A 24097-nucleotide genomic window follows, 5' to 3' on the forward strand; every position below is an offset into this window, starting at 1 on the left:
AAAAGTTTGCAATGAAAAATATGGGTAGCTATGAGTTTGCGTCTGGTGCTCGTTACACCATATATTGGTGGAAATGAAATTTAGCTAAGATATTGAATTTTCCTTTACACTTGGGAGGACGTCTCTATCTGTCTTCAGTCTCGAGAAAATGGAGTTTATGTAGCGCGTTGACTTCCGACCGCACACGCACGGGAATGAAATATTTATAACGTGCCTCATACTCCTTAGACCCTTAGAGATATCGATACGAGATTTTGGCAAGCTATAGCATGCAAAGAGGACAGTATTTTTCTATATGGTTAACATATACAGCGGAAGCTATGGTTTTTACTTTTTCAATTCAATGCTGTAATTTTTTAAAGAGTCTTAGACAACTATTGAAAAGGGAATTTGCTAGTATGAAACCAAACGTGAAATGTCTTACCTTGTTTTACGTATAATCGACACAATGTTGCTTTCCATAAGCTACTGGCTACCGTAGTCACCTACTGCATTTTAATAAGACACTCTGTTTCATCATTCTGTTGCAATACGGGATAGCAAGTTAAGTTTGCACAATTTATACTGTATTTTAACAAGAATAAACTACTGTTTCTAGAGATTTGTGATGCAGAAGGAGTCATTTACTACATTTCAGTACCATCCGTTCGTTACTGAAAACACACTGTTACTCTGAAATTGTAACAAAAGGAATGATTTTGGCCTGACTTGTTAACCTTCTCTCTTTCCGCAATGCGTGATCAGTGGCAATGTTTTGCTAAAAAGTTTCACAACTCAATCGCTAATTCTGTTACAATTTCAGGGGAGTCCTATAACGTAGTGTCTCTTTAATAATGAACAGCTGGGACTGAAACTTACCGAAGGACTTTTTCTTTCTACACGTAATTTACACTCCTGGAAATTGAAATAAGAACACCGTGAATTCATTGTCCCAGGAAGGGGAAACTTTATTGACACATTCCTGGGGTCAGATACATCACATGATCACACTGACAGAACCACAGGCACATAGACACAGGCAACAGAGCATGCACAATGTCGGCACTAGTACAGTGTATATCCACCTTTCGCAGCAATGCAGGCTGCTATTCTCCCATGGAGACGATCGTAGAGATGCTGGATGTAGTCCTGTGGAACGGCTTGCCATGCCATTTCCACCTGGCGCCTCAGTTGGACCAGCGTTCGTGCTGGACGTGCAGACCGCGTGAGACGACGCTTCATCCAGTCCCAAACATGCTCAATGGGGGACAGATCCGGAGATCTTGCTGGCCAGGGTAGTTGACTTACACCTTCTAGAGCACGTTGGGTGGCACGGGATACATGCGGACGTGCATTGTCCTGTTGGAACAGCAAGTTCCCTTGCCGGTATAGGAATGGTAGAACGATGGGTTCGATGACGGTTTGGATGTACCGTGCACTATTCAGTGTCCCCTCGACGATCACCAGTGGTGTACGGCCAGTGTAGGAGCTCGCTCCCCACACCATGATGCCGGGTGTTGGCCCTGTGTGCCTCGGTCGTATGCAGTCCTGATTGTGGCGCTCACCTGCACGGCGCCAAACACGCATACGACCATCATTGGCACTAAGGCAGAAGCGACTCTCATCGCTGAAGACGACACGTCTCCATTCGTCCCTTCATTCACGCCTGTCGCGACACCACTGGAGGCGGGCTGCACGATGTTGGGGCGTGAGCGGAAGACGGCCTAACGGTGTGCGGGACCGTAGCCCAGCTTCATGGAGACGGTTGCGAATGGTCCTCGCCGATACCCCAGGAGCAACAGTGTCCCTAATTTGCTGGGAAGTGGCGGTGCGGTCCCCTACGGCACTGCGTAGGATCCTACGGTCTTGGCGTGCATCCGTGCGTCGCTGCGGTCCAGTCCCAGGTCGACGGGCACGTGCACCTTCCGCCGACCACTGGCGACAACATCGATGTACTGTGGAGACCTCACGCCCCACGTGTTGAGCAATTCGGCGGTACGTCCACCCGGCCTCCCGCATGCCCACTATACGCCCTCGCTCAAAGTCCGTCAACTGCACATACGGTTCACGTCCACGCTGTCGCGGCATGCTACCAGTGTTAAAGACTGCGATGGAGCTCCGTATGCCACGGTAAACTGGCTGACACTGACGGCGGCGGTGCACAAATGCTGCGCAGCTAGCGCCATTCGACGGCCAACACCGCGGTTCCTGGTGTGTCCGCTGTGCCGTGCGTGTGATCATTGCTTGTACAGCCCTCTCGCAGTGTCCGGAGCAAGTATGGTGGGTCTGACACACCGGTGTCAATGTGTTCTTTTTTCCATTTCCAGGAGTGTAGATTTGACATATGAAAATGTACAGTCAGTAGTGTACCATATTTCCGTTCCTATTCTCGCACGGAGTGTGATACATTACCCGTGTTAAATTGGACCGTTTATCAATTGCGGAAAAGGTCGATATCGTGTTGATGTATGGCTATTGTGATCAAAATGGCCAACGGGCGTGTGCTATGTATGCTGCTCGGTATCCTGGACGACATCATCCAAGTGTCCGGACCGTTCGCCGGATAGTTAAGTTATTTAAGGAAACAGGAAGTGTTCAGCCACATGTGAAACGTCAACCACCATCTGCAACAACTGATGATGCCCAAGTAGGTTTTTTAGCTGCCGTCGCGGCTAATCTTCACATCAGTAGCAGACAAATTGCGCGAGAAACGGGAATCTCAAAAACGTCGGTGTTGGGAATGCTACATCAACACCGATTGCACCCGTACCATATTTCTATGCACCAGGAATTGCATGGCGACGACTTTGAACGTCGTGTACATTTCTGCCACTGGGCACAAGAGAAATTACGGGACGATGACAGATATTTTGCACGCATTCTATTTAGCGACGAAGCGTCATTCACCAACAGCGGTAGCGTAAACCGGCATAATATGCACTATTGGGCAAAAAAAATCCACGATAGCTGCGACAAGTGGAACATTAGCGACCTTGGCGGGTTAATATATGATGCGGCATTATGGGAGGAAGGATAATTGGCCCCCATTTTATCGATGGCAATCTAAATGGTGCAATGTATGCTGATTTCCTACATAATTTTATACCGATGTTACTACAAGATGTTTCAGTGCATGACAGAATGGCGATGTACTTCCAACATGATGAATGTCCGGCACATAGCTCGCGTGCGGTTGAAGCGGTATTGAATAGCATATTTCATGACAGGTGGTTTGCTCGTCGAAGCACCATACCATGGCCCGCGCGTTCACCGGATCTGACATCCCCGGATTTCTTTCTGTGGGGAAAGTTGAAGGATATTTGCTATCGTGATCCACCGACAACGATTGACAACATGCGTCAGCGCATTGTCAATGCATGTGCGAACATTGCGGAAGGCGGACTATTCGCTGTTGAGAGGAATGTCGTTATACGTACTGCCAAATGCATTGAGGTTGACGGACGTCATTTAGAGCATTTATTGCATTAATGTGGTATTTACAGGTAATCACGCTGTAACAGCATACGTTCTCAGAAACGATAAGTTCACAAAGGTACTTGTATCACACTGGAACAACCGAAATAAAATGTTCAAACGTACCTACGTTCTGTATTTTAATTAAAAAAAAAACCTACCTGTTACCAACTGTTCGTCTAAAATTGTGAGCCATATGTTTGTGACTATTACAGCGCCATCTGTCACAAAGCGAAAAAGGTGGTCCAGTTAAATCATTCATATTTCTTTACGTACTACACGAATATGTAATAAAAAATGAGGGTTCCTATCTAAAAAAATACAGTTGATATCTGTTTGACCTATAGTAGCGCGCCGTGCGGGTTTAGCCGAGCGGTCTGAGGCGCTGCAGTCATGGACTGGGCGGCTGGTCCCGGCGGAGGTTCGAGTCCTCCCTCAGGCATGGGTGTGTGTGTTTCTCCTTAGGATAATTTAGGTTAAGTAGTGTGTAAGGTTAGGGACTGATGACCTTAGCACTTGAGTCCCATAAGATTTCACACACATTTGAACATTTTTTTTTATGGCAGCGCCATTTAGCGGGTCAGCCATAGCGCCATCTGGTTTCCCCCTTCAAGTTAGACAAGTTTCGTTCTTTGTAATTTTTTCGTTTGACGCTTATTTCGTGAGATATTTGGCCCCGTCACGATCAATGGACCACCCTATATATATATATATATATAGTATATGTATATATATATATATATATATATATATATATATATATATATATATATGTAATCTATCTTGAACAACACATCAAAACATAATTATGAGAGGGAAGTTTACCACTTCACTCTGAATAGAGAGAGGAACAGAAATATTCTACACTATTTGCTGCGAATTATTTTCACATGTCTCAGATGAAAAACTGGAAGAAAATTCTTTTGTTAGCTTCCATTACAGTAGTTCACTATTAAAAATACGATGGATTACAGGATTCTGCCAAAATTGCAACAGAATTGGCGATTTATTTTTTTGTGTAACTTGTCAACTGTTTCTCGTTTGAAGAAACATCATGAGTTATGAGGAATGGCTACATTTCTCTTGTTGACAGGTTTAATTTTGCTTTGGGGTAAAATGCAGTATAAACTACACAAACTTACCTTGAAATACGTTTTGCGGCAGAATCGTAAAACAGAGTTTCTTATTAAAATGCAATAGGTGGCTAGGGTAGACAATAGCTTACGGAACATCTCATTGTGTCAGTTTGCTGTAAAATAAGATAAAAAATTTCACTTTTAATTCCATACCAGCAAAGCCTCTTTTCAAGAGTTGCCTAAGATTCCTAAAAAGTACAGTATTGGGTGGTAAAAAGCGTATCTTCTGCTATATCGCCATAGATAAGAAAGTTACCTATGTTAACCATATAGCAAAACACTGTCCTCTTATCAAGCTATCGCTTGCCAAAATCTCGTATCGATACCTCGAACGGCTTAGGAGGTATGATGTACTGTATGTTATGAATATTTCATTACCGTGCGTGTGCGGTCCGAAGTGAATGCGTCACATAAATTCAGTTTTCTCGAAACTGGAGACAGATAGAGACCTCCTCCCAAGTGTAAAGAAAATGTCAATATCTTAGCTAAATTTCATTGGCAGTGACATGTGGTGTAATATGCACCAAACGCAAAATCATAGCGAGCCATATTTTTCATTGCAAACTTCTTCGAATTCCGCGCAGCATCGTACTTAGATGCGAATATCACGTCAAGTATTGCCATTATCGAAATTTTGGGCCCTTCACCATGAAGCTGACATATACAACTATAAGTAATGTGATAATCAATTTTTTCAACCTCTTAGCTTGTGTAAAATCGTTCGACAATTATTGCAGGGCGTGCGCCTCGATTCTGTTAGAGCAACGCGTCACCAGTCGGAGCGCAGAAAGCGGGCGCAGAATGTCTCGTTCATTCCGGCTCGCCAGCAGGCGCCACCCGAATGCCATTGTATGCTGCCTCACTGGATAGCAAGGGGATATTTCCCCGCGCTTTCTTTGCCATTGTATGCTGCCTCACTGGATAGCAAGGGGATACTTCCCCGCGCTTTCTTTCTATGCGCATCCTAACTCCGTCCCTCGGCTAGACAGTGCTCCGCGACTGTAGATTTCTCTGGTTGTAGTAACTGCGAGTGGCAACGACGTCTCAGCACATCTTTTGTCAACAGTACAAATCATCTGAACAATATAGGTTTTCCAACAATGGCAAGGGATTCTGTAAAGGCAGAACTTTCTTAGTCCTGCATAATCTTTAACAGAGGCAAAGGGAGTTCTAATCTCGGCTGGCGAATGAAGCATCCTTCTAACACTATATATTATAAAAATCCTTCTTACTGTCGGAAATACACCAGCATATGGTAGGAAATCAACCGTCTGTCTATGTGTGCAAATGGTTCAAGTGAAAAGTAAGTAAATAAATCAAAGAAATAAAAGTTTTCCTGGAGAGGGATCTCACCTGTTTGTCCTGCACTCCACCCTCGCTCCACAGTTTGAGATGGTACTTGCCCACAAAGATTAGCAGACTGTCGGCCTCCACAGGCCGGTCTGTGGGACGCGTCGTCACGCAGTGAGCCGCTGTGGACGAAACACACACACACAGATCATCACAACGAGGTCACAAGGTTTCTTTTATTGTTATAGTACAATTGAAATAACTAGCTAGTTTTGATAGTTCTACGCAGAGTTTGTACAAGGGGCGCCCAGCACACCACACCTACTTTGGGCGCCTGTAGGGTTCCTAGCTGCAAAAATACGAGGGTTGGAACGTAAATATTGGCAACTATTTATTCACAACCGATACTCGCATGCGGGAGGACGACGGTTCAATCCCGTCTCCGGCCATCCTGATTTAGGTTTTCCGTGATTTCCCTAGATCGTTTCAGGCAAATGCCGGGATGGTTCCTTTGAAAGGGCACGGCCGATTTCCTTCCCAATCCTTCTCTAACCCGAGCTTGCGCTCCGTCTCTAATGACCTCGTTGTCGACGGGACGTTAAACACTAACCACCACCACCACAACCGATACAAAAGAGTTACTCTTTTGCACCTGTTACTGTCCTTCAAAGTAGTCACCAGCGTTGTGGAGAACCCGTTGCCAGCGATGTGGAAGGCGTAGTACAGGGTTATTACAAATGATTGAAGCGATTTCACAGCTCTACAATAACTTTATTATTTGAGATATTTTCACAATGCTTTGCACACACATACAAAAACTCAAAAAGTTTTTTTAGGCATTCACAAATGTTCGATATGTGCCCCTTTAGTGATTCGGCAGATATCAAGCCGATAATCAAGTTCCTCCCACACTCGGCGCAGCATGTCCCCATCAATGAGTTCGAAAGCATCGTTGATGCGAGCTCGCAGTTCTGGCACGTATCTTGGTAGAGGAGGTTTAAACACTGAATCTTTCACATAACCCCACAGAAAGAAATCGCATGGGGTTAAGTCGGGAGAGCGTGGAGGCCATGACATGAATTGCTGATCATGATCTCCTCCACGACCGATCAGTTTTCCAATCTCCTGCTTATTTTTGCCGAACATCGTGATGGAAGTGCGGTGGAGCACCATCCTGTTGAAAGATGAAGTCGGCGCTGTCGGTCTCCAGTTCTGGCATGAGCCAATTTTCCGCGGGCTACGCGTGAAACTTGCCCGCACGCGTTCAACCGTTTCTTCGCTCACTGCAGGCCGACCCGTTGATTTCCCCTTACAGAGGCATCCAGAAGCTTTAAACTGCGCATACCATCGCCGAATGGAGTTAGCAGTTGGTGGATCTTTGTTGAACTTCGTCCTGAAGTGTCGTTGCACTGTTATGACTGACTGATGTGAGTGCATTTCAAGTACGACATACGCTTTCTCGGCTCCTGTCGCCATTTTGTCTCACTGCTCTCTCGAGCGCTCTGGCGGCAGAAACCTGAAGTGCGGCTTCAGCCGAACAAAACTTTATGAGGTTTTCTACGTATCTGTAGTGCGTCGTGACCATATGTCAATGAATGGAGCTACAGTGAATTTATGAAATCGCTTCAATCATTTGTAATAGCCCTGTATATACCGGTAGCAGAGCCTGTTCTGTTGATGGTTCGAATGGAGCAGTCTACTGCCTGACGAATCTCTGGAACAGTTCTGAAGCGAATGCCACGAAGTGGTTCCTTTATCTTCGGAATCAAATCAAAGTCACACGTCCGGGGAGTATGGCGGATGGTACAGTACTTCCCAGTCCCATCGACCGAACAGAGCAGCCACACCTTGCGCTGTATGCGCCCGCGCATTGTCGTGCAAAATGATGGATGGGTTGCGCAGAAGGTGTCGCCACTTCTTTCGCTAAGCTGGTCGCAGGTGATGCTCTAAAAACGAACAGTAATACTGTACATTGACGGTCTCCCGTGGAGGAACGTAATGCTTTAGTATAACACCATCACAGTCGTACACGAGAATCACCATAACTTCAGGCCGCTCCAGTCCCACCATCAACAGTACAGGCTCTGCTAACGGTATACTACGCCTTCCACATCGCTGGCAACGGGTTCTACACAACGCTGGTGACTGCTTTGAAGGACAGTAACAGGTGCAAACATCTCTTTTGTATCGGTTGTGAATAAATAGTTGCCACTACTCAAGTTCCAACTCTCGTAGAAAAGTCAGATTTGGCGCTATGTTTAGCCTGAGAATTTTCCCTAAAAGCAGGACTACCTATTGTAATAGAAGTAGACTCAGTTAGGTATTTTTAGTCGTTCAGAGGAAAAGTTGTAAATTGGATACTCTCTTGTTTTTGATTTAAAGGTACTTTTCCTTTGGAGAAATTCTAATTACTTCGCCTTCACTAACAATTATAACCATTTTATTAGGTGGTAAGAGACAAAAATATGATTAATATCACTTATTTGTATTCGAAAACAAAGATTCACAAAAAGTTCGTAAAATAGCGCTAAAACCGGGTGCAAATATGGCCCCTAACCAAAAAAGTCACAAAATCTATTAAAATCATTTTTTTCATGTTAAGCACTACAGCTGTAAAGGACAGTTTGGAGTATTGCAGAACGGCTGTTTTTTTATAAGTACTCAATTTATTATACGTTGCACGGTTGGATAACTTTGGCCTTACGAGCCATTTTGAGGTGAAGTCTGCAGATACACAGATCGAAGATACAACAAGTATAATTTTCGCTTACTGACATACAAAAATAATATCGTATTAATAAACGGCGATATAGCAGTTTATTAACAGGATAATTGTACGACACAACGACACATGTAAGTAAAGTTAGGCTACCCGTTGTAAGATATTATTTTTATATATCAGTAAGTGAAACTTATTGTATCTTTGATATGTTTCTTTGCTTGTAAGGCCGAAATTGGCCAGTTGTGCAAGGTATAAATAAGTGAACACTTGTGAAATATTGGCCAGATGTGAGTTGGACTCGCTCTGAGGATTCCGTACAAAATTATGTATGTAGACAGTTCATGTATGCAGGGAATGAAACTATACGATTTCTGCCTATTACGGATAGTTATACTGGCAAGATATCAGTCCTGGGAATCCCAGGAATTTCGAGAATGTTTTAATTATAAGCTTGAAGTCGGATACTAAATGAAAAAAAAATTTTCGCGTGATATAGTTACAAATTAAAAATTTTTGGATTTCTTTCCTTTACTTGCATTGAAAAAGCTCGCTTCTTGCGAAATTTCATGATTCTACGTCAACGGGTTTTAACGAATGAGTTTGCGAGTATTAAAATACGTGACGTAAATGGCAGTATCTTTTGACTGCATTGGCTACGAAGATTCAAATTTTTTACACCGCCAAGTGACGGTACATCGTAGTACGGGGCATAAATTTCAAGTTGATACGTTCACCGTTCACGAGAAAAAAGGTTTTTAACAATCAGACAGACAGACAGAGAACAAAATGATTGGACAAGGGTGCCGCTTTTACGGACTGAGGAAACTAAACCCTAAGAACAGCCCAGGTGGAATACTTGAAAACGCTTGAACAAAGTTGGACAAAATATTACAAAATAGTAGTCTAAGAAAAACAGCTTGTTTACTTAAGCACTTCAAATGAAAATTGAGTCAAATATTATTCACAGAAATCGCCAACATTAATGGCACCTTAGCCAGGCGCAATCTAACCGTGTCCACATTTGGCTCATGGGACATGTAACCCTGCACTTATCCGCAAGTTTCTTCAAAGAACTTTTCTTCATCAACGAAGCTGCAGGTTGCATCGCTAAGTCTGGTGTATCCCAATCGTCGATTTTCGGGTTATCGCTGTCCACAAAGAGAGGTCGCAGGAATCTGTTGAAGAATCAAATAGTTTCGAGGGTGAAATTTTCTTTTTATGAAGGACTTTGCTCTTCCCACCGCCGCCCATTAGCCAGTTTCGAGCCTCAGGAAAGCTCAACGGCCACTTCTTGACAGTGCTTTTGTCAAGCGACTTGGTCAACTGATCCTTGCGTGGCGTCCAGTGATGAGGCTGGTGCTTGCTGCTTTGCGTCCCTGTGTGGTGGTTCTCTTCTTAACGACGTGGACAGGAAGTATGTCTAACACAGAGATGCATATGAAGTCCCCAGGCAGTACTACGGTGTTTAAATGAGGGACCCCACCTAAGCTAGGTTCCGAGAGTTCCAGAGCTTGTAGAGAAAATTGGAATAGAGATCAACATGAACATCATTTCCGCCCTTGTTATTGCTCATGAAAACCGCACATTGCATCTTGTGCCACCACACAGCGAAACCTTCAAAGGTGGTGATCCAGACTGCTGTACACACCGGTACCTCTAACACCCAGTAGCTCATCCTCTTGCGTTGATGCATGCCTGTATTCGTCGTGGCATACTATCCACAAGTTCATCAAGGCACTGCTGGTCCAGATTGTCCCACCCCTCAACGGCGATTCGGCGTAGATCCCTTAGAGGAGTTGGTGGATCATGTCGTCCATAAACAGCCATTTTCAATCTATCCCAGCCATGTTCGATACTGCTCATGTCTGGAGAACATGCTGACCACTCTAGCCGAGCGAAGTCGTTATCCTGAACGAAGTGATTCACAAGATGTGTACGATGAATTGTCGTCCATGAAGACGAATGCTTTGCCCGTATGCTGCGGAGATATGGTTCCACTATCGGTCGGAGGATGGCATTCACGTTTCGCCGTTGCGGCGCCTTCCATGACCACCAGCGGCGTAAGTCGGCCCCACATAATGCCACCCCAAAACAGCAGGGAACCTCCACCTTGCTGCACTCGCTGGACAGTATGTCTAAGGCGTTCAGCCTGACCGGGTTGCATCCAAACACGTCTCCGACGATTGTCTGGTTGAAGGCATATGCGAAACTCATCGGTGAAGAGAACGTGACGCCAATCCTGAGCGGTCCATTCGACATGTTGTTGGGCCCATCTGTACCGCGCTGCATGGTGTCGTGGTTGCAAAGTTGGACCTCGCCAGGGACGTCGGGAGTGAAGTCGCCTATCATGCAGCCTATTGCGCACAATTTGAGTTTTAACACGACGTCCTGTGGCTACACGAAAAACATTATCCAACATGGTGGCCTTGCTGTCAGGGCTCCTCCGAGTCATAATGCGTAGGTAGCGGTCATTCACTGCGGTTGTAGCCCTTGGGCGGCCTGAGGGAGGCATGTAATCGACAGTTCCTGTCTCTCTGTATCTCCTCCATGTCCGAATAACATTGCTTTGGTTCACTCCGAGACGCCTGGACACTTCCCTCGTTGAGAGCCCTTCCTGGCACAAAGTAACAATGCGGGCGCGGTATTGACCGTCTAGGCACGGCTGAACTACAGACAACACGAGCCGTGCACGTCCTTCCTGGTGGAATGACTGGAACTGATCGGCTGTCGGACCCTTCTGTCTAATGGGCGCTGCTCATGTATGGTTGTTTACATCTTTGAGCGGGTTTAGTGACATCTCTGAACAGTCAAAGGGACTGTATCTGTGATACAATATCCACAGTCAACGTCTATCTTCAGGAGTCCTGGGAACTGGGGTGATGCAAAACTTTTTTTGATGTGTGTATGAAGACGTGTTTCTAAAAGTGTCTTAGGACTGTGCTTTCTGGACATCACTGTGACTTTATTTGAAACTGACAATAAGGACATCAAAATGATATGATTTCACATGTCTGCCAAGGAGTTGTATCTAAAACAAACACAATTCGCAGTAGCCGACGTTGCTTCCACGCTACTTGAAAGAAGACTTGCAGCTGCTAACGGGTTCCTTTCATCACCAAGTGCTATCGTTTATAGTCCTGGCCATCAGCCTGCAGCACCTCCCATACCGCTTCGAGGAGCGCTGGCACCATTTACACGGGTACCCGTTTTTACAACTTCTCCTCTGTTAATAATCAATCAGTTTTTTGTGAGATCAAACTTAAACTAGAAAAACCTCGGGAAACAGTCTTTTAATTTGGCAGTTATGATAGCAACTAAGTGTCCTCTTCCTAAGATAATCTGACGTCAATATAAACTACAACTTCTTCATTAAACAAAATAAACAATTCCATAATGAAATTTTCACTCTGCAGCGGAATGTGCGCTGATATGAAACTTCCTGGCAGATTAAAACTGTGTGCCGGACCGGGACTTGAACTCGGGACCTTTGCCTCTGCAGGCAAGTGCTCTACCATTTTTTTTATTCTTTTATTTTTTTTTGAGATGCAGCGTCAAGGGTAACCGCAACCATGGTCTCCGAGCTGATAGTCCATGCTGCTGCAAACGTCGTCGAACTGTTCGTGCAGATGGTTGTTGTCTTGCAAACGTCCCCATCTGTTGACTCAGGGACCGAGACTAGGCTGCAGGATCGGTTACAGCCATGCGGAGAAGATGCCTGTCATCTCGACTGCAAGTGATACGAGGCCATTGGCATCCAGCATCCCTTCTGAACCCACCGATCCCATATTCTGCTAACGGTCATTGGATCTCGACCAACGCGAGCAGCAATGTCGCGATACGATAAACCACAATCGCGATAGGCTTCAATCCGACCTTTATCAAAGTCGGAAACTTTCTCCTTACACGAGGCATCACAACAACGTTTCACCTGGCAACGCCGGTCAACTGCTGTTTGCGTATGAGAAATCGGTTGGAAACTTTCTTCATGTCAGCACGTTGTAGGTGTCGCCACCGGCGCCAACCTTGCGTGAATGCTCTGAAAAGCTAATAATTTGCATATCACAGCATCTTCTTCCTGTCGGTTAAATTTCGCGTCTGTAGCACGTCATCTTCGTGGTGTAGCAATTTTAATGGCCAGTAGTGTAGTTTTCAACTGATATTTAAAAGTAATAAAACAAACTTAAATTAATTACAGGTCCCTTGACATTTTAGAAGAAACCGAAATGTAGACCAGAAAGTGTTGTTGGTCATTTGATCGTACGTGTTTCTGAAAGATCAGATTGTATCTCGTTTCTCCATGTTCTGAATCGCATAATCGAAAATTGGAGTTCACCTGACGGTTCTTCTGAGAAAGTTTGCGTATGTATCATAGTAATTGTTGATGCGTAGTAGCTTCTGACGCTGGTCGGAGCTGTACGTCCAAAACTCTCTTTCGCTCCTTTCTTTACTGGACAATAGGTAAAATACTACGTGTCCCTTCAACCAGTGAGCTACCCAAGCACGGTTCACAACTCGCCCTCACAGCCTTACTTCCGCCAGTACCTCGTCGCTTACCTTCTAAACTTCACAGGAGCTTTCCTGCGAAACCTGCACAACTAGCACTCCTGGAAGAAAGGATATTGCGGAGACATAGCTTTGCCACAGCCTGGAGGATGTTTCCAGAATGAAATTTTCATTCTGCAGCGGAGTGTCCGCTGATATGAAACTTCCTGGCAGATTAATACTGTGTGCCGGAACAAGACTCGAACTCGTGACCTTTGCCTTTCGCGGGCAAGTGCTCTACCATTTTTTTTTAAAGGAAGGTAGGAGAAACAGAAAGCTTTATTATTCACAAGACCATAGTACGTCCTATCGTGCAGCACGAAATAACAACAATGTCAAACTGGGGCCACCTCTGGCACCCTTTTAAAAAAAAGTATTTATAGATTTTAAAACAAAATTCTAAGAAACATTCCATTGCTAACTGTGCGAGTGTTAGCTCTTCCTAGTTTGCATACTCGCGTAGTTTTCCTTAGCTGATCGCTTTATTTGGTCGGTTTCACAGCGACAGCACAGCCGCTCATCTGTGTGCACTCGGCACACCCCAAGTGTATGGCGGGTCCGCAAGAACCGTGCGCACGAAATTGCCATACCAGTCCTTGTACTTTCGTAGCCGCAACAGTTTTGTGTGTCCATCTTGCAAGTATCGCCATTAATCCAGTACGTTCAATAGGTTCAGACGTAATTTCAGGTAACACGTCCGCTTCCCCGTTCACACGCTTCGCGCCTGGAATCTTTTCCAGGACGTTCTTCAGCTCCCTCTGACCCTCCCCGTCGCTGTCATAGAATCAGCTCAAATGATCCGCGAAGGACTGTGCTATTCCCCTTTGTGTTGAAAAGCGACGGCCATCGCCGGGATCGATCTCATGTATTAAATTCCTGCGTCCTCTTCGTCTTTCCTTTATCACATAATGCATCGAGGGAATCTCGTTGGGCAGGAAATCCTGCGACCTCGCGCGTATCATCGTACCTGCCATCCTCTGCGTCGCAAGTTGTACCAGCTTCGCCTTAACTCGGTGGACGGCCGTCTGGCGTTCTGGCGTAGGTGGTTGAGCTAACAGTTCCCGGAGAGCCGTGAAGTAAAACTCAGTGGTCGTGCGCTGCCATAGAGAAACCTCCTTCCCATAACCTATTAACGTCCTCCGTAAAGCTGGCTCCGTGCACTCGGTCCCCTACTGTAGTACAGAACCCGTAAGAATTTCGTCGACGGAGGCAGCCATGCGACGCCTCCTCCACCATGCGTCGGCATTCTGCACCATGCAGGTGGGAGACGTTCATCTTCCAGTTACCGCTCCGTCTCCATACCTGCTGTCTATCAAGGTTAATCGTGCAAATATATTCCTCATGGTCTGTAAACGCGGTCAGCCAAATTTCTGCGTCCACCGTCGACGTCGCTAACGCCCTTGAAACGTAGGTCCGACCCAAACGGCTCGTAAAAAATGTATATCCTGGCTGGTTGCCATACTTCAGGTCCCATGTACAAACTAATTCCATACCGCTGACCGGCTCCCGAAGTTCTTGGCTGGGAGTATAGTTAGGATGTTGACCCTTTCTGTCGAGCACACAATTAAAATCTCCACCGAGTATGCAAGCATCGTATCGTCCCCGGAACAACGGTGTAACCTCATGGGCGTAAAAATCGGCACTGTCCCTCCTCTTATCCGAGGCTGACGTTGCGTATATATTGATCAAACGTTTTTCACCTATGGTCACAGCCATACCACGGGCAGAAGGCAAATACTCTACTTCGCCTGCACGTATTCCTTCCTTCAATAGTATCGCAGTGCCAATGCCTCTCCCGTTGCACGGGCAACAGTAAATATCGTAACCGGAAAAGTCCGAGGGGAGAAGCACCCAAACTTCCTGTAATAGCGCTATGTCTAACTCTGCAGTCTATATCATGTCACTGAGCATCTTGGTTTTGACCGGCGTCCCAATGCTATTGATGTTAAGAGACCCTATCCGATAAGCTTGTTGCATGGCTGTCAGATAAGGCACCTTACGGTCACTAATTCTTCCGTACAAAAGCTGCTTTCTTTCTCAAGTCCCCCGCCGTCCCCTCATATGGTCTGCCGTTACTCCGTGCACTCTTCCGGTCCTACACCCGGAGAGTGTGTGGGATCAGTTCATCCAGCATCATCTGTGCCCCTAGGGGGTTGGTCCCCTGACCAGTCCCCTAGCGTTCCATCGTCGTCATGCGTTATAGGCACCGTAGCCTCCTCAGTAGCTTGTTGCCGTCGATCGAACTCCTCCGCTGTTTCTGCAGCATCGTTATCGGAGGGTCGTTCGCCGTCCTGCTGGCCGCCCTTGCATCCACGCTAGGCAGTTCTGTATCCATAGTCGTATGCTCTGTACCTGAAAACGTCTCAGAATTGCTTGCTGGATCAGATTAGTCGTCCTCCACCGTGAGGCGGCGCTTCTTCCAGCGTTTTGGTGATCGCTGTTTCCGTTGCCGAGCTTCGGAATCAGAGGTCAGCATGGCCTCTGGTTGGTCGTGGGTGACGTCGGAATCGTGCGCCGTCGAATTATCGACGTCTGTAAGTGGCTTACCTGAAGGGGCCGCGAGCGTCACCGAAGAGAGGGCGTCCTGTGACTGCTGCAGGCGATCCAGCGCAACGTCGGCCTTCCGTTGCTCGCCACGTTCTGCCTCTGTCTGTACGTTCCGGTACGTTTCTGTCTCGCGGCCTACGTCATCGCGTAATGTTATAACGTCGGTCATGGGGAGCACAGTCGGATGCGGTGTGAGGGGTGGCTCATCCCTTGGCAGCTGCAACAACCTTCATTGAATACACTCAGAAAGTATGTATCCCTCCTTCTCACACCTCTCCTTGGTTTACCGTCGTAGATGATAATCGCCCTACAACCAGGAATGTACAAGTATGATGCAACATGTTTTCGGAGTTCTATCCGTATTTGTCTGACGCCTCTGGGGACAGGATAGGTTTTGAAACTCGCCCATTTTTCAGCCATATGGGATAGGACCGTTCCGCAAGGACGGAAGGCGTCTGTCACCAATTCTTCTGGCACTTCGAATGGAAGCTCAAAGACGAGGGTCCTTCATAGTCCCATGCCGGCGTGTTCAACTGTAACCGCTCCAACATTCCCGTCCGAATGACAGAAACGAAGCCCTTGTCGGCGTCGGAGTAGTAGTTCGTAACATTCCGCTTGATTGATGGGCTTGACAGACCACGCTGCTGACTATAGATAAGTGTATTCCAACTAGAACGTCAAGTTCGATTTTTTATTTCGTCCCGTAAATAACGTTCTATCTCGTAAGCCTTCGATCGAGCATATTCGTTAACAAAACTAAATTTTAGTGTCGATTTGCAAAACGACAAGGTCATGATTCGTTCTATGTATCTCATCGCACAGCGCTACACACTTAACGTAAACACTTCTAGCGCACACGTGCGGCAGGGACGTAAACACCGTCCCAACCGCTGCGCCGCTGAAGGCTGACTGAGCTATCCAAGCACGATTCACGACCCGTCCCCACAGCTTTACTTCTGCCAGTACCTCGTCTCCTACCTTCCAAACTTCACAGAAGCTCTCCTGCGAAACTTGCAGAACTAGCACTCCTGGAAGAAAGGATACTGCGCAGACATGGCTTTGCCACAGCCTGGGGGATGTATCCAGAATGAAATTTTCACTCCGCAGCGGAGTGTGCACTGATATGAAACTTACTGGCAGACTAAAACTGTGTGCCGGACCGAGACTCGAACTTGGGACCTTCGCACAGAGTTTTAATCTGCCAGGAAATTTCAAAAGAAACAATTATCTGTTCTTCTGGGACAGAAAACGAAAATATATTCAGTAACTTCAGTTACTTCAGTTAGACCTGTAAAGAAATATTAATCTGTAGTTAAGTGAAAATATTTCTCATTTGAATTCACTTTAATCAAGAAAGTTATAGTTCTCATAAATTATGTCGTAGAACTCTTGACAGTACAATTTTAAGTTACACAACAGTAACATCATCTTTGCGACTGTGTTGGTTTGGGGTGTATTGCATCCCTTTGTCCACTGGGCATCATTTAGACGTCGGTATTATAGCCTGGAATGACACAGCAATATTCTGGCAATATCAATACCTCCGAATAAAATTCTTCATTATTGTGTGATCTGAAATAAGCTGACCACGTTTTACATATTACTGATCAAAGAAATTGTTGTTGTTGTTTGTTGTTGTGGTCTTCAGTCCTGAGACTGGTTTGATGCAGCTCTCCATGCTACTCTATCCTGTGCAAGCTTTTTCATCTCCCAGTACCTACTGCAACCTACATTCTTCTGAATCTGCTTAGTGTATTCATCTCTTGGTCTCCCTCTACGATTTTTACCCTCCACGCTGCCCTCCAATACTAAATTGGTGATCCCTTGATGCCTCAGAACATGTCCTACCAACCGATCCCTTCTTCTGGTCAAGTTGTGCCACAAACTTCTCTTCTCCCCAATCCTATTCAATACTTCCTCATTAGTTATGTGATCTACCCATCTAATCTTCAGCATTCTTCTGTAGCACCACATTTCGAAAGCTTCTATTCTCTTCTTGTCCAAACTATTTATCGTCCATGTTTCACTTCCATACATGGCTACACTCCATACGAATACTATCAGAAATGACGTCCTGACACTTAAATCTATACTGGATGTTAACAAATTTCTCTTCTTCAGAAACGCTTTCCTTGCCATTGCCAGCCTACATTTTATATCCTCTCTACTTCGACCATCATCAGTTATTTTGCTCCCCAAATAGCAAAACTCCTTTACTACTTTAAGTGCCTCATTTCCTAATCTAATTCCCTCAGCATCACCCGACTTAATTAGACTAAATTCCATTATCCTTGTTTTGCTTTTGTTGATGTTCATCTTATATCCTCCTTTCAAGACACTGTCCATTCCATTCAACTGCTCTTCCAAGTCCTTTGCTGTCTCTGACAGAATTACAATGTCATCGGCGAACCTCAAAGTTTTTATTTCTTCTCCATGAATTTTAATACCTACTCCGAATTTTTCTTTTGTTTCCTTTACTGCTTGCTCAATATACAGGTTGAACAACATCGGGGAGAGGCTACAACCCTGTCTTACTCCCTTCCCAACCACTGCTTCCCTTTCATGTCCCTCGACTCTTATAACTGCCATCTGGTTTCTGTACAAATTGTAAATAGCCTTTCGCTCCCTGTATTTTACCCCTGCCACCTTTAGAATTTGAAAGAAATTGCTGTCGTCTAATTTCACGTTTTTTCTATGCAAAACACCTATAGTTTCTGCTGCTTGCTCCCGGGTTTGAACATCAGCTGGTTTATCCACAGAAAACGCTTTTCTCGCGAAGGCGCAACGCAGACTAACTCTCGTTCGCACATGCGTATCTCAACATGGGCAGGAGCGCCACTCGAGCGAGTTGGGGGCGAGGCAGGATGGCACAGGCTGATCGGCACCTTCTGTTTTGCCTCGCTCGCTGTCCTCATAGCGCGGGTGTGACATTGTATGTTAGGCTCATTCAGCCTACGAAGAGAAATTTAGGACACAGTAGCAAGAATAAGACTGGCAACTCTGTCGGCATATCCTTATGGTATATCTTCTCATTCCTCATGCTTATGTCATTAGCCTGAAATGGGCCTTAGTTGTACATTCTCTACTTTGTTGCTAAGAAGCTTAACAGAAGCTGCATAGCTCAAACTTGTATGTATTTGGCCACACACAACTGCACAGAGCTGGCCATGTCTGGGTTATGCCGCGTCTCTAGCCACACTGTCTTTTACCAAACGTTAGTGAAGAACTGTTAAGTACCCGCCAGGGTAACCGAGAGCGCTAACGCGCTGCTTCATGGACTCGGATTGGCGCGCTGGCCGCGGATCGAATCCGCCCAGCGGATTAACGACGAGGCCCACTGTGCTGGCCAGCCTGGATATGTTTTTTAGGCGGTTTTCCACATCCCAGTAGGTGAATACCGTGCTGGTCCCCATGTTCCGCCTCAGTTACACGGTTCGCAGACATCTGAACACTTTCGCTCTAATCCATAAATTACACCTGCCGCAGACAGTTGGGGTACACTAATTCCGTCCCGGGAGGTACGGGGTGGCGGCAGGAAGGGCATCCGCCCACCCCTTAAACATTAACATGCCAAATCCGATTAACGATGGCTGACCCTGGGTAACTGCGGGACATGGCTCAAGCGGTAGATACATAGATAGTGAAGAAAAGTAATAAACAAATGACTACATTCAACAGGGCAATGACATCAATAGATCTGTATATAAAGTAGAATTTACTGTGTGTCCAGGATACCTCGCAAACCCTTGATTGATTTCAACCAAATCTGTCACAGAAAAAGCAGGCCTCAGAAGTATCAGCATTGTTGTGTTTACAAGTTTGTAACTCCAGTAGGAACAGAGAGAGGGCAAAACGTGTTTTCTCAGACCCTGGCGAATAAGCTGCCCTGGACGACAGGCATGTTGTATCGAGGCAGTATCAGTCAGCAAAAGTGCCAATGAGAATGGCTGGAGACAGTTTGAGATGGATAGAGGGTGGGATGGACAGACTGAGGGAGTGGAGGAAATGGACAAAGAAAAGGGGAGGAGGAGGTGTGTTCAATATATTTGTCGAATGGAAACACGATGAAGCCACAGGGAAAAGGCTACTATTTTAGAAAAACGATTATGGTGTAAATGGTGCGAATTCATGGGAAGAAGCATCGCCATTCTCTTACTCAGATTCTGAAGTGGTGCTGACAAATCGCTGTTTCTTCAGTTTGTTCCTATTTCAATCCTTCACGGATCTACATTTCTTCGGCTACCCACTTTGTATGAATCACTGCTTGAGGCCAGTTCTGTAGGATAAAGTTCGCAGTAGCTTCTTTAATTTCTCACTTTTTTGGCCTAGTCCAATTATTTCAGATGGAATGAATATTAATAAATGGCTAAAACGGTCACCTGATGACCTGATCCCAGGTGCTGTGTGTTTATTCAGGATGTCTGTTCTATGCTTTGTCTATTCTATTTAGGGGCAACAAAAATTTGATTTTCGTATATCACGGAATTAAAAAATTGAAAAATGATGTTATAATACACTCATTAAGTATTAAAGTTAGAAACTTTGTGTGCCTTGAGGCAGCATAGCTCACTACACGGAAATTATCGAGACTATATTCATCTAGTATTCGAGAATTATAGCACTTAGCGACTTCCAAAAAACTTTACTCATAGTTTCAGACCTTTTTGATTATTTTTCTCAATGAACACCCGCTTGAAGTTACACAAGCCGAAAAACTCGGCACCATGCATGACGTTTTAACTGATTACTGTTTTATTACTAACTGCATTCGCAAAGTTCAAATGGCTCTGAGCACTATGGGACTTAACATCTATGGTCATCAGTCCCCTAGAACTTAGAACTACTTAAACCTAACTAACCTAAGGACAGCACACAACACCCAGCCATCACGAGGCAGAGAAAATCCCTGACCCCGCCGGGAATCGAACCCGGGAACCCGGGCGTGGGAAGCGAGAACGCTACCGCACGACCACGAGATGCGGGCATTCGCAAAGTATTTCTTCCACAACGAAAATAAAAAAAATAGGAGGTATTGCTTTCTGACTTCGTGTTGGATTGGATTGGATTGTTTGGGGGAAGAGACCAAACGGCGAGGTCATCGGTCTCATCGGATTAGGGAAGGACGGGGAAGGAAGTCGGCCGTCCCCTTTGAAAGGAACCATCCCGGCATTTGCCTGGAGCGATTTGGGGAAATCACGGAAAACCTAAATCAGGATGGCCGGACGCGGAAGACGTCGTACATCTCCTTTCTTGTTTATCGGACGTGAAAATGACTTTGCTGCCTCGCTGCCCAGGTTCATTTCGCTTGGGTAATAAGGACCTGAAGGCAATCTAGACGTTACTGACTGCTGGCTGCATTACGACGAGGGCTATTGCCGAAAGCTTTTGGCAGATCTTAAACCGGAAGTCTGATGGCAAAGGGATTGTTTGAGTTTGAAAGAGTGTTGTTTTTCGACCTTGGAGAGCGCACGCGGCAGTTCTCCCACTACTGCATTTCAAACAGCGCTGCGAACGTTGAGGGAAGACGCAAGTAGTGCTCGGTCTGGCACAGAGCAAGATAGATCTGTCGCGCCGTGATTCTCGCGCAATGATTTATTATGACTACAAAAACGAGTTAAATGCAGAATAATGCCTTTCTTCTCTAATACTTATTTTTAGTGAGTCTGCCACTTCTAGGACAACCACTGAAAATTTATTTCGTGAATTTTCAAGGGGTCGAGAGTCTGTTGAAGACGTGTCTCATACCGGTCGCCCAGCAACGGCAGTGACCTAAGAAAGTGTGAGGAATATCAACGAAGATGGTCCTCATCTCATATTTTGTGACATTTAAGGGACGCTAAATATTCTGCATCTACGTCTACATCTATGTTCCGCAAGCCACCCAACGGTGTGTGGCGGAGGGCACTTTACGTGCCACTGTCATTACTTCCCTTTCCTGTTCCAGTCGCCTATGGTTCGCGGGAAGAACGACTGCCGGAAAGCCTCCGTGCGCGCTCGAATCTCTCTAATTTTATATTCGTGATCTCCTCGGGAGGTATAAGTAGGGGGAAGCAATATATTCGATACCTCATCCAGAAACGCACCCTCTCGAAACCTGGCGAGCAAGCTACACCGCGATGCAGAGCGCCTCTCTTGCAGAGTCTGCCACTTGAGTTTGTTAAACATCTACGTGACGCTATCACGGTTACCAAATAACTCTGTGACGAAACGCGCCGCTCTTCTTTGGATCTTCTCTATCTCCTCCGTCAACCCGATCTGGTACGGATCCCACACTGATGAGCAATACTCAAGTATAGGTCGAACGAGTGTTTTGTAAGCCACCTCCTTTGTTGATGGACTACATTTTCTAAGGACTCTCCCAATGAATCTCAACCTGGCACTCGCCTTACCAAAAATTAATGTTATATGATAATTCCAGTTCAAATCGTTCCGTACGCATATTCCCAGATATTTTACAGAAGTAACTGCTACCAGTGTTTGTTCCGCTATCATATAATCATACAATAAAGGATCCTTATTTCTATGTATTCGCAATGCATTACATTTGTCTATGTTAAGGGTCAGTTGCCACTCCCTGCACCAAGTGCCTACCCGTTGCAGATCTTCCTGCATTTCGCTGCAGTTTTCTAATGCTGCAACTTCTCTGTTAAATATTAGTTCAACTGTGACGCAGATAATCATTCACGATCTCTTACGCATAACCACTGGGTGCCACATTCCCTGACAAGCCGAAAACTACGTAACGATGGATTAACGTAATTTTATTCTGAAACGTTTGACAAAGGGTGGTCCAAAGACGCCGTATCACCACAGGTGGCGAAAAAGGGTGTACCACTACGACACCAAAACGAAGAAGCGGTCTTCGGTATGGGGCTTTCCTGGTGAGGAGTCATCCGTGAAAGTTCGGAGAAGTGGGAGCATGGAAAGAAGATGGTGGCCATTTTCTTCAGGAAGACGGGTCATCTGTCCTCTGTGATCTCTGAAACACGTTGCACAGTCAATGCTGATGGGTACATAACTGAATTCCTGCCGAAAGTGATCGCCACATGGAGACTACAGCACCCAAAGTCGAAGAGTGGTCACCTTCTTCTGCCTCGCTACAATGCCTCAGTGCACACGGCTGCCAGAGTAGTGTATTTCTTGGAGAAGGGAAAAGTGCGAGTGCTACTGCACCAACCCTATTCTCGTGCCATGGCTCCATGTGACTTCTCCCTGATCCCAAAGAAGGATAAAAATTCGTGGGCTGCGAACATTTTCCATCCGACGAAGAGTGTTGTAAGGTGTCAGGCAAATCCAACACCTTCCATGAAAACCCTGACATGATAGGAAATCCGGCAGTATGTTACATAGCTCCGAATAAATCCTGACATTAAATTAACTAAAGTAATAGGATCAACGAGTGAGCAAATGGAATACCACAGACTAACACAAGAACGTCTAAATGCATGTCATACCTTCCCACCGTGAAACACACGCAGTTCAGAGGGGAGAAACGAGAACAGAAGCCGAGAGCAGAACCGTGTTAAGCTAGAAGGCCCTATGATAAGGGACGGGCACCCACGTCGCCAGCCGACCGCCAAGACCACCCCCAGCCCATGTTAAAAGATAGAGTCCTCCAGAAGAACAGTATAGATCTTATGATAACACTAAAAGGGCCACACCAGTTGCAAGTTTTAGCGTGAGACTACACGCGTCTCTGTTACGTTGCAAACGTTAAAAACATTGCCCCACCACGAAAAGTATAAGGTTTCTCATTGGATGGACAGAATTTTTGTAGGCGGAGCTTAAGGTTAACATTGAGACCCTGACTGGTCAGTTGAAAACACAGCCAGATACCTTTTTCTTAAACCAGCTTCGGTAAATTGTAGTAAAGAGTGGTTAGAGAGGAGTTGCTTCCGAGATGGCGAGGAGCGTGTTGCTGTGCCGCCCACCGCCCCCTGACGCTGCCTAACCACCGACAAGGTAATGAACGCACGTGATGCCGCATAAGAGCGCATAAGGCTTCACTCAGAACTGCAGAAGTCTCATATGTTACATCCCCTTTCTACGTAATACTAGTGTCGATCGTCAATTAAATCTCATGGTGTCCACATTTGCTACTTGAAGTTAAAATCTGAAATGCGATGATTTTTCTGTTGTATAATTATTGAGAAGCCACATCAGCCACTGTAATTTACGACAAGTTAAATAAGTAATTAAAGATAATTGAGAGTTACTGTAGACCATTTTTGATACTTTTCTCTTTTATGAAATTTAATTTAACGTAGATGTGATACGGCATAGGTCATCCTTCGATCCATTGTAGAACTTGGAAACCCATTCAGGGAATATTTGTTCACATTTTTGTTGAACGCAGTTGGTTTTTATCATCCTGTATTAAAATATTTCCTTTTATCAATAGTGCAAT

The 24097-nt window shown here is 45.5% G+C and overlaps 1 protein-coding gene across 3 annotated transcripts in view; it reads right to left on the bottom strand.

Moving 5' to 3' along the window:
• Positions 1 to 24097, bottom strand: part of LOC124545286 (serine protease filzig-like) — a 362293-nt gene that overhangs the window by 45135 nt on the left and 293061 nt on the right. For all 3 annotated transcript variants that reach the window (XM_047124172.1, XM_047124170.1, XM_047124171.1), the window contains exon 9: positions 5943 to 6061. In XM_047124172.1, coding sequence (XP_046980128.1) covers positions 5943 to 6061 — 119 coding nt within the window. The remainder of the gene's footprint in view (positions 1 to 5942; positions 6062 to 24097) is intronic.

The sequence above is a fragment of the Schistocerca americana genome, chromosome 8 (genome assembly GCF_021461395.2).
Source record: "Schistocerca americana isolate TAMUIC-IGC-003095 chromosome 8, iqSchAmer2.1, whole genome shotgun sequence".
NCBI lineage: Eukaryota > Metazoa > Arthropoda > Insecta > Orthoptera > Acrididae > Schistocerca > Schistocerca americana.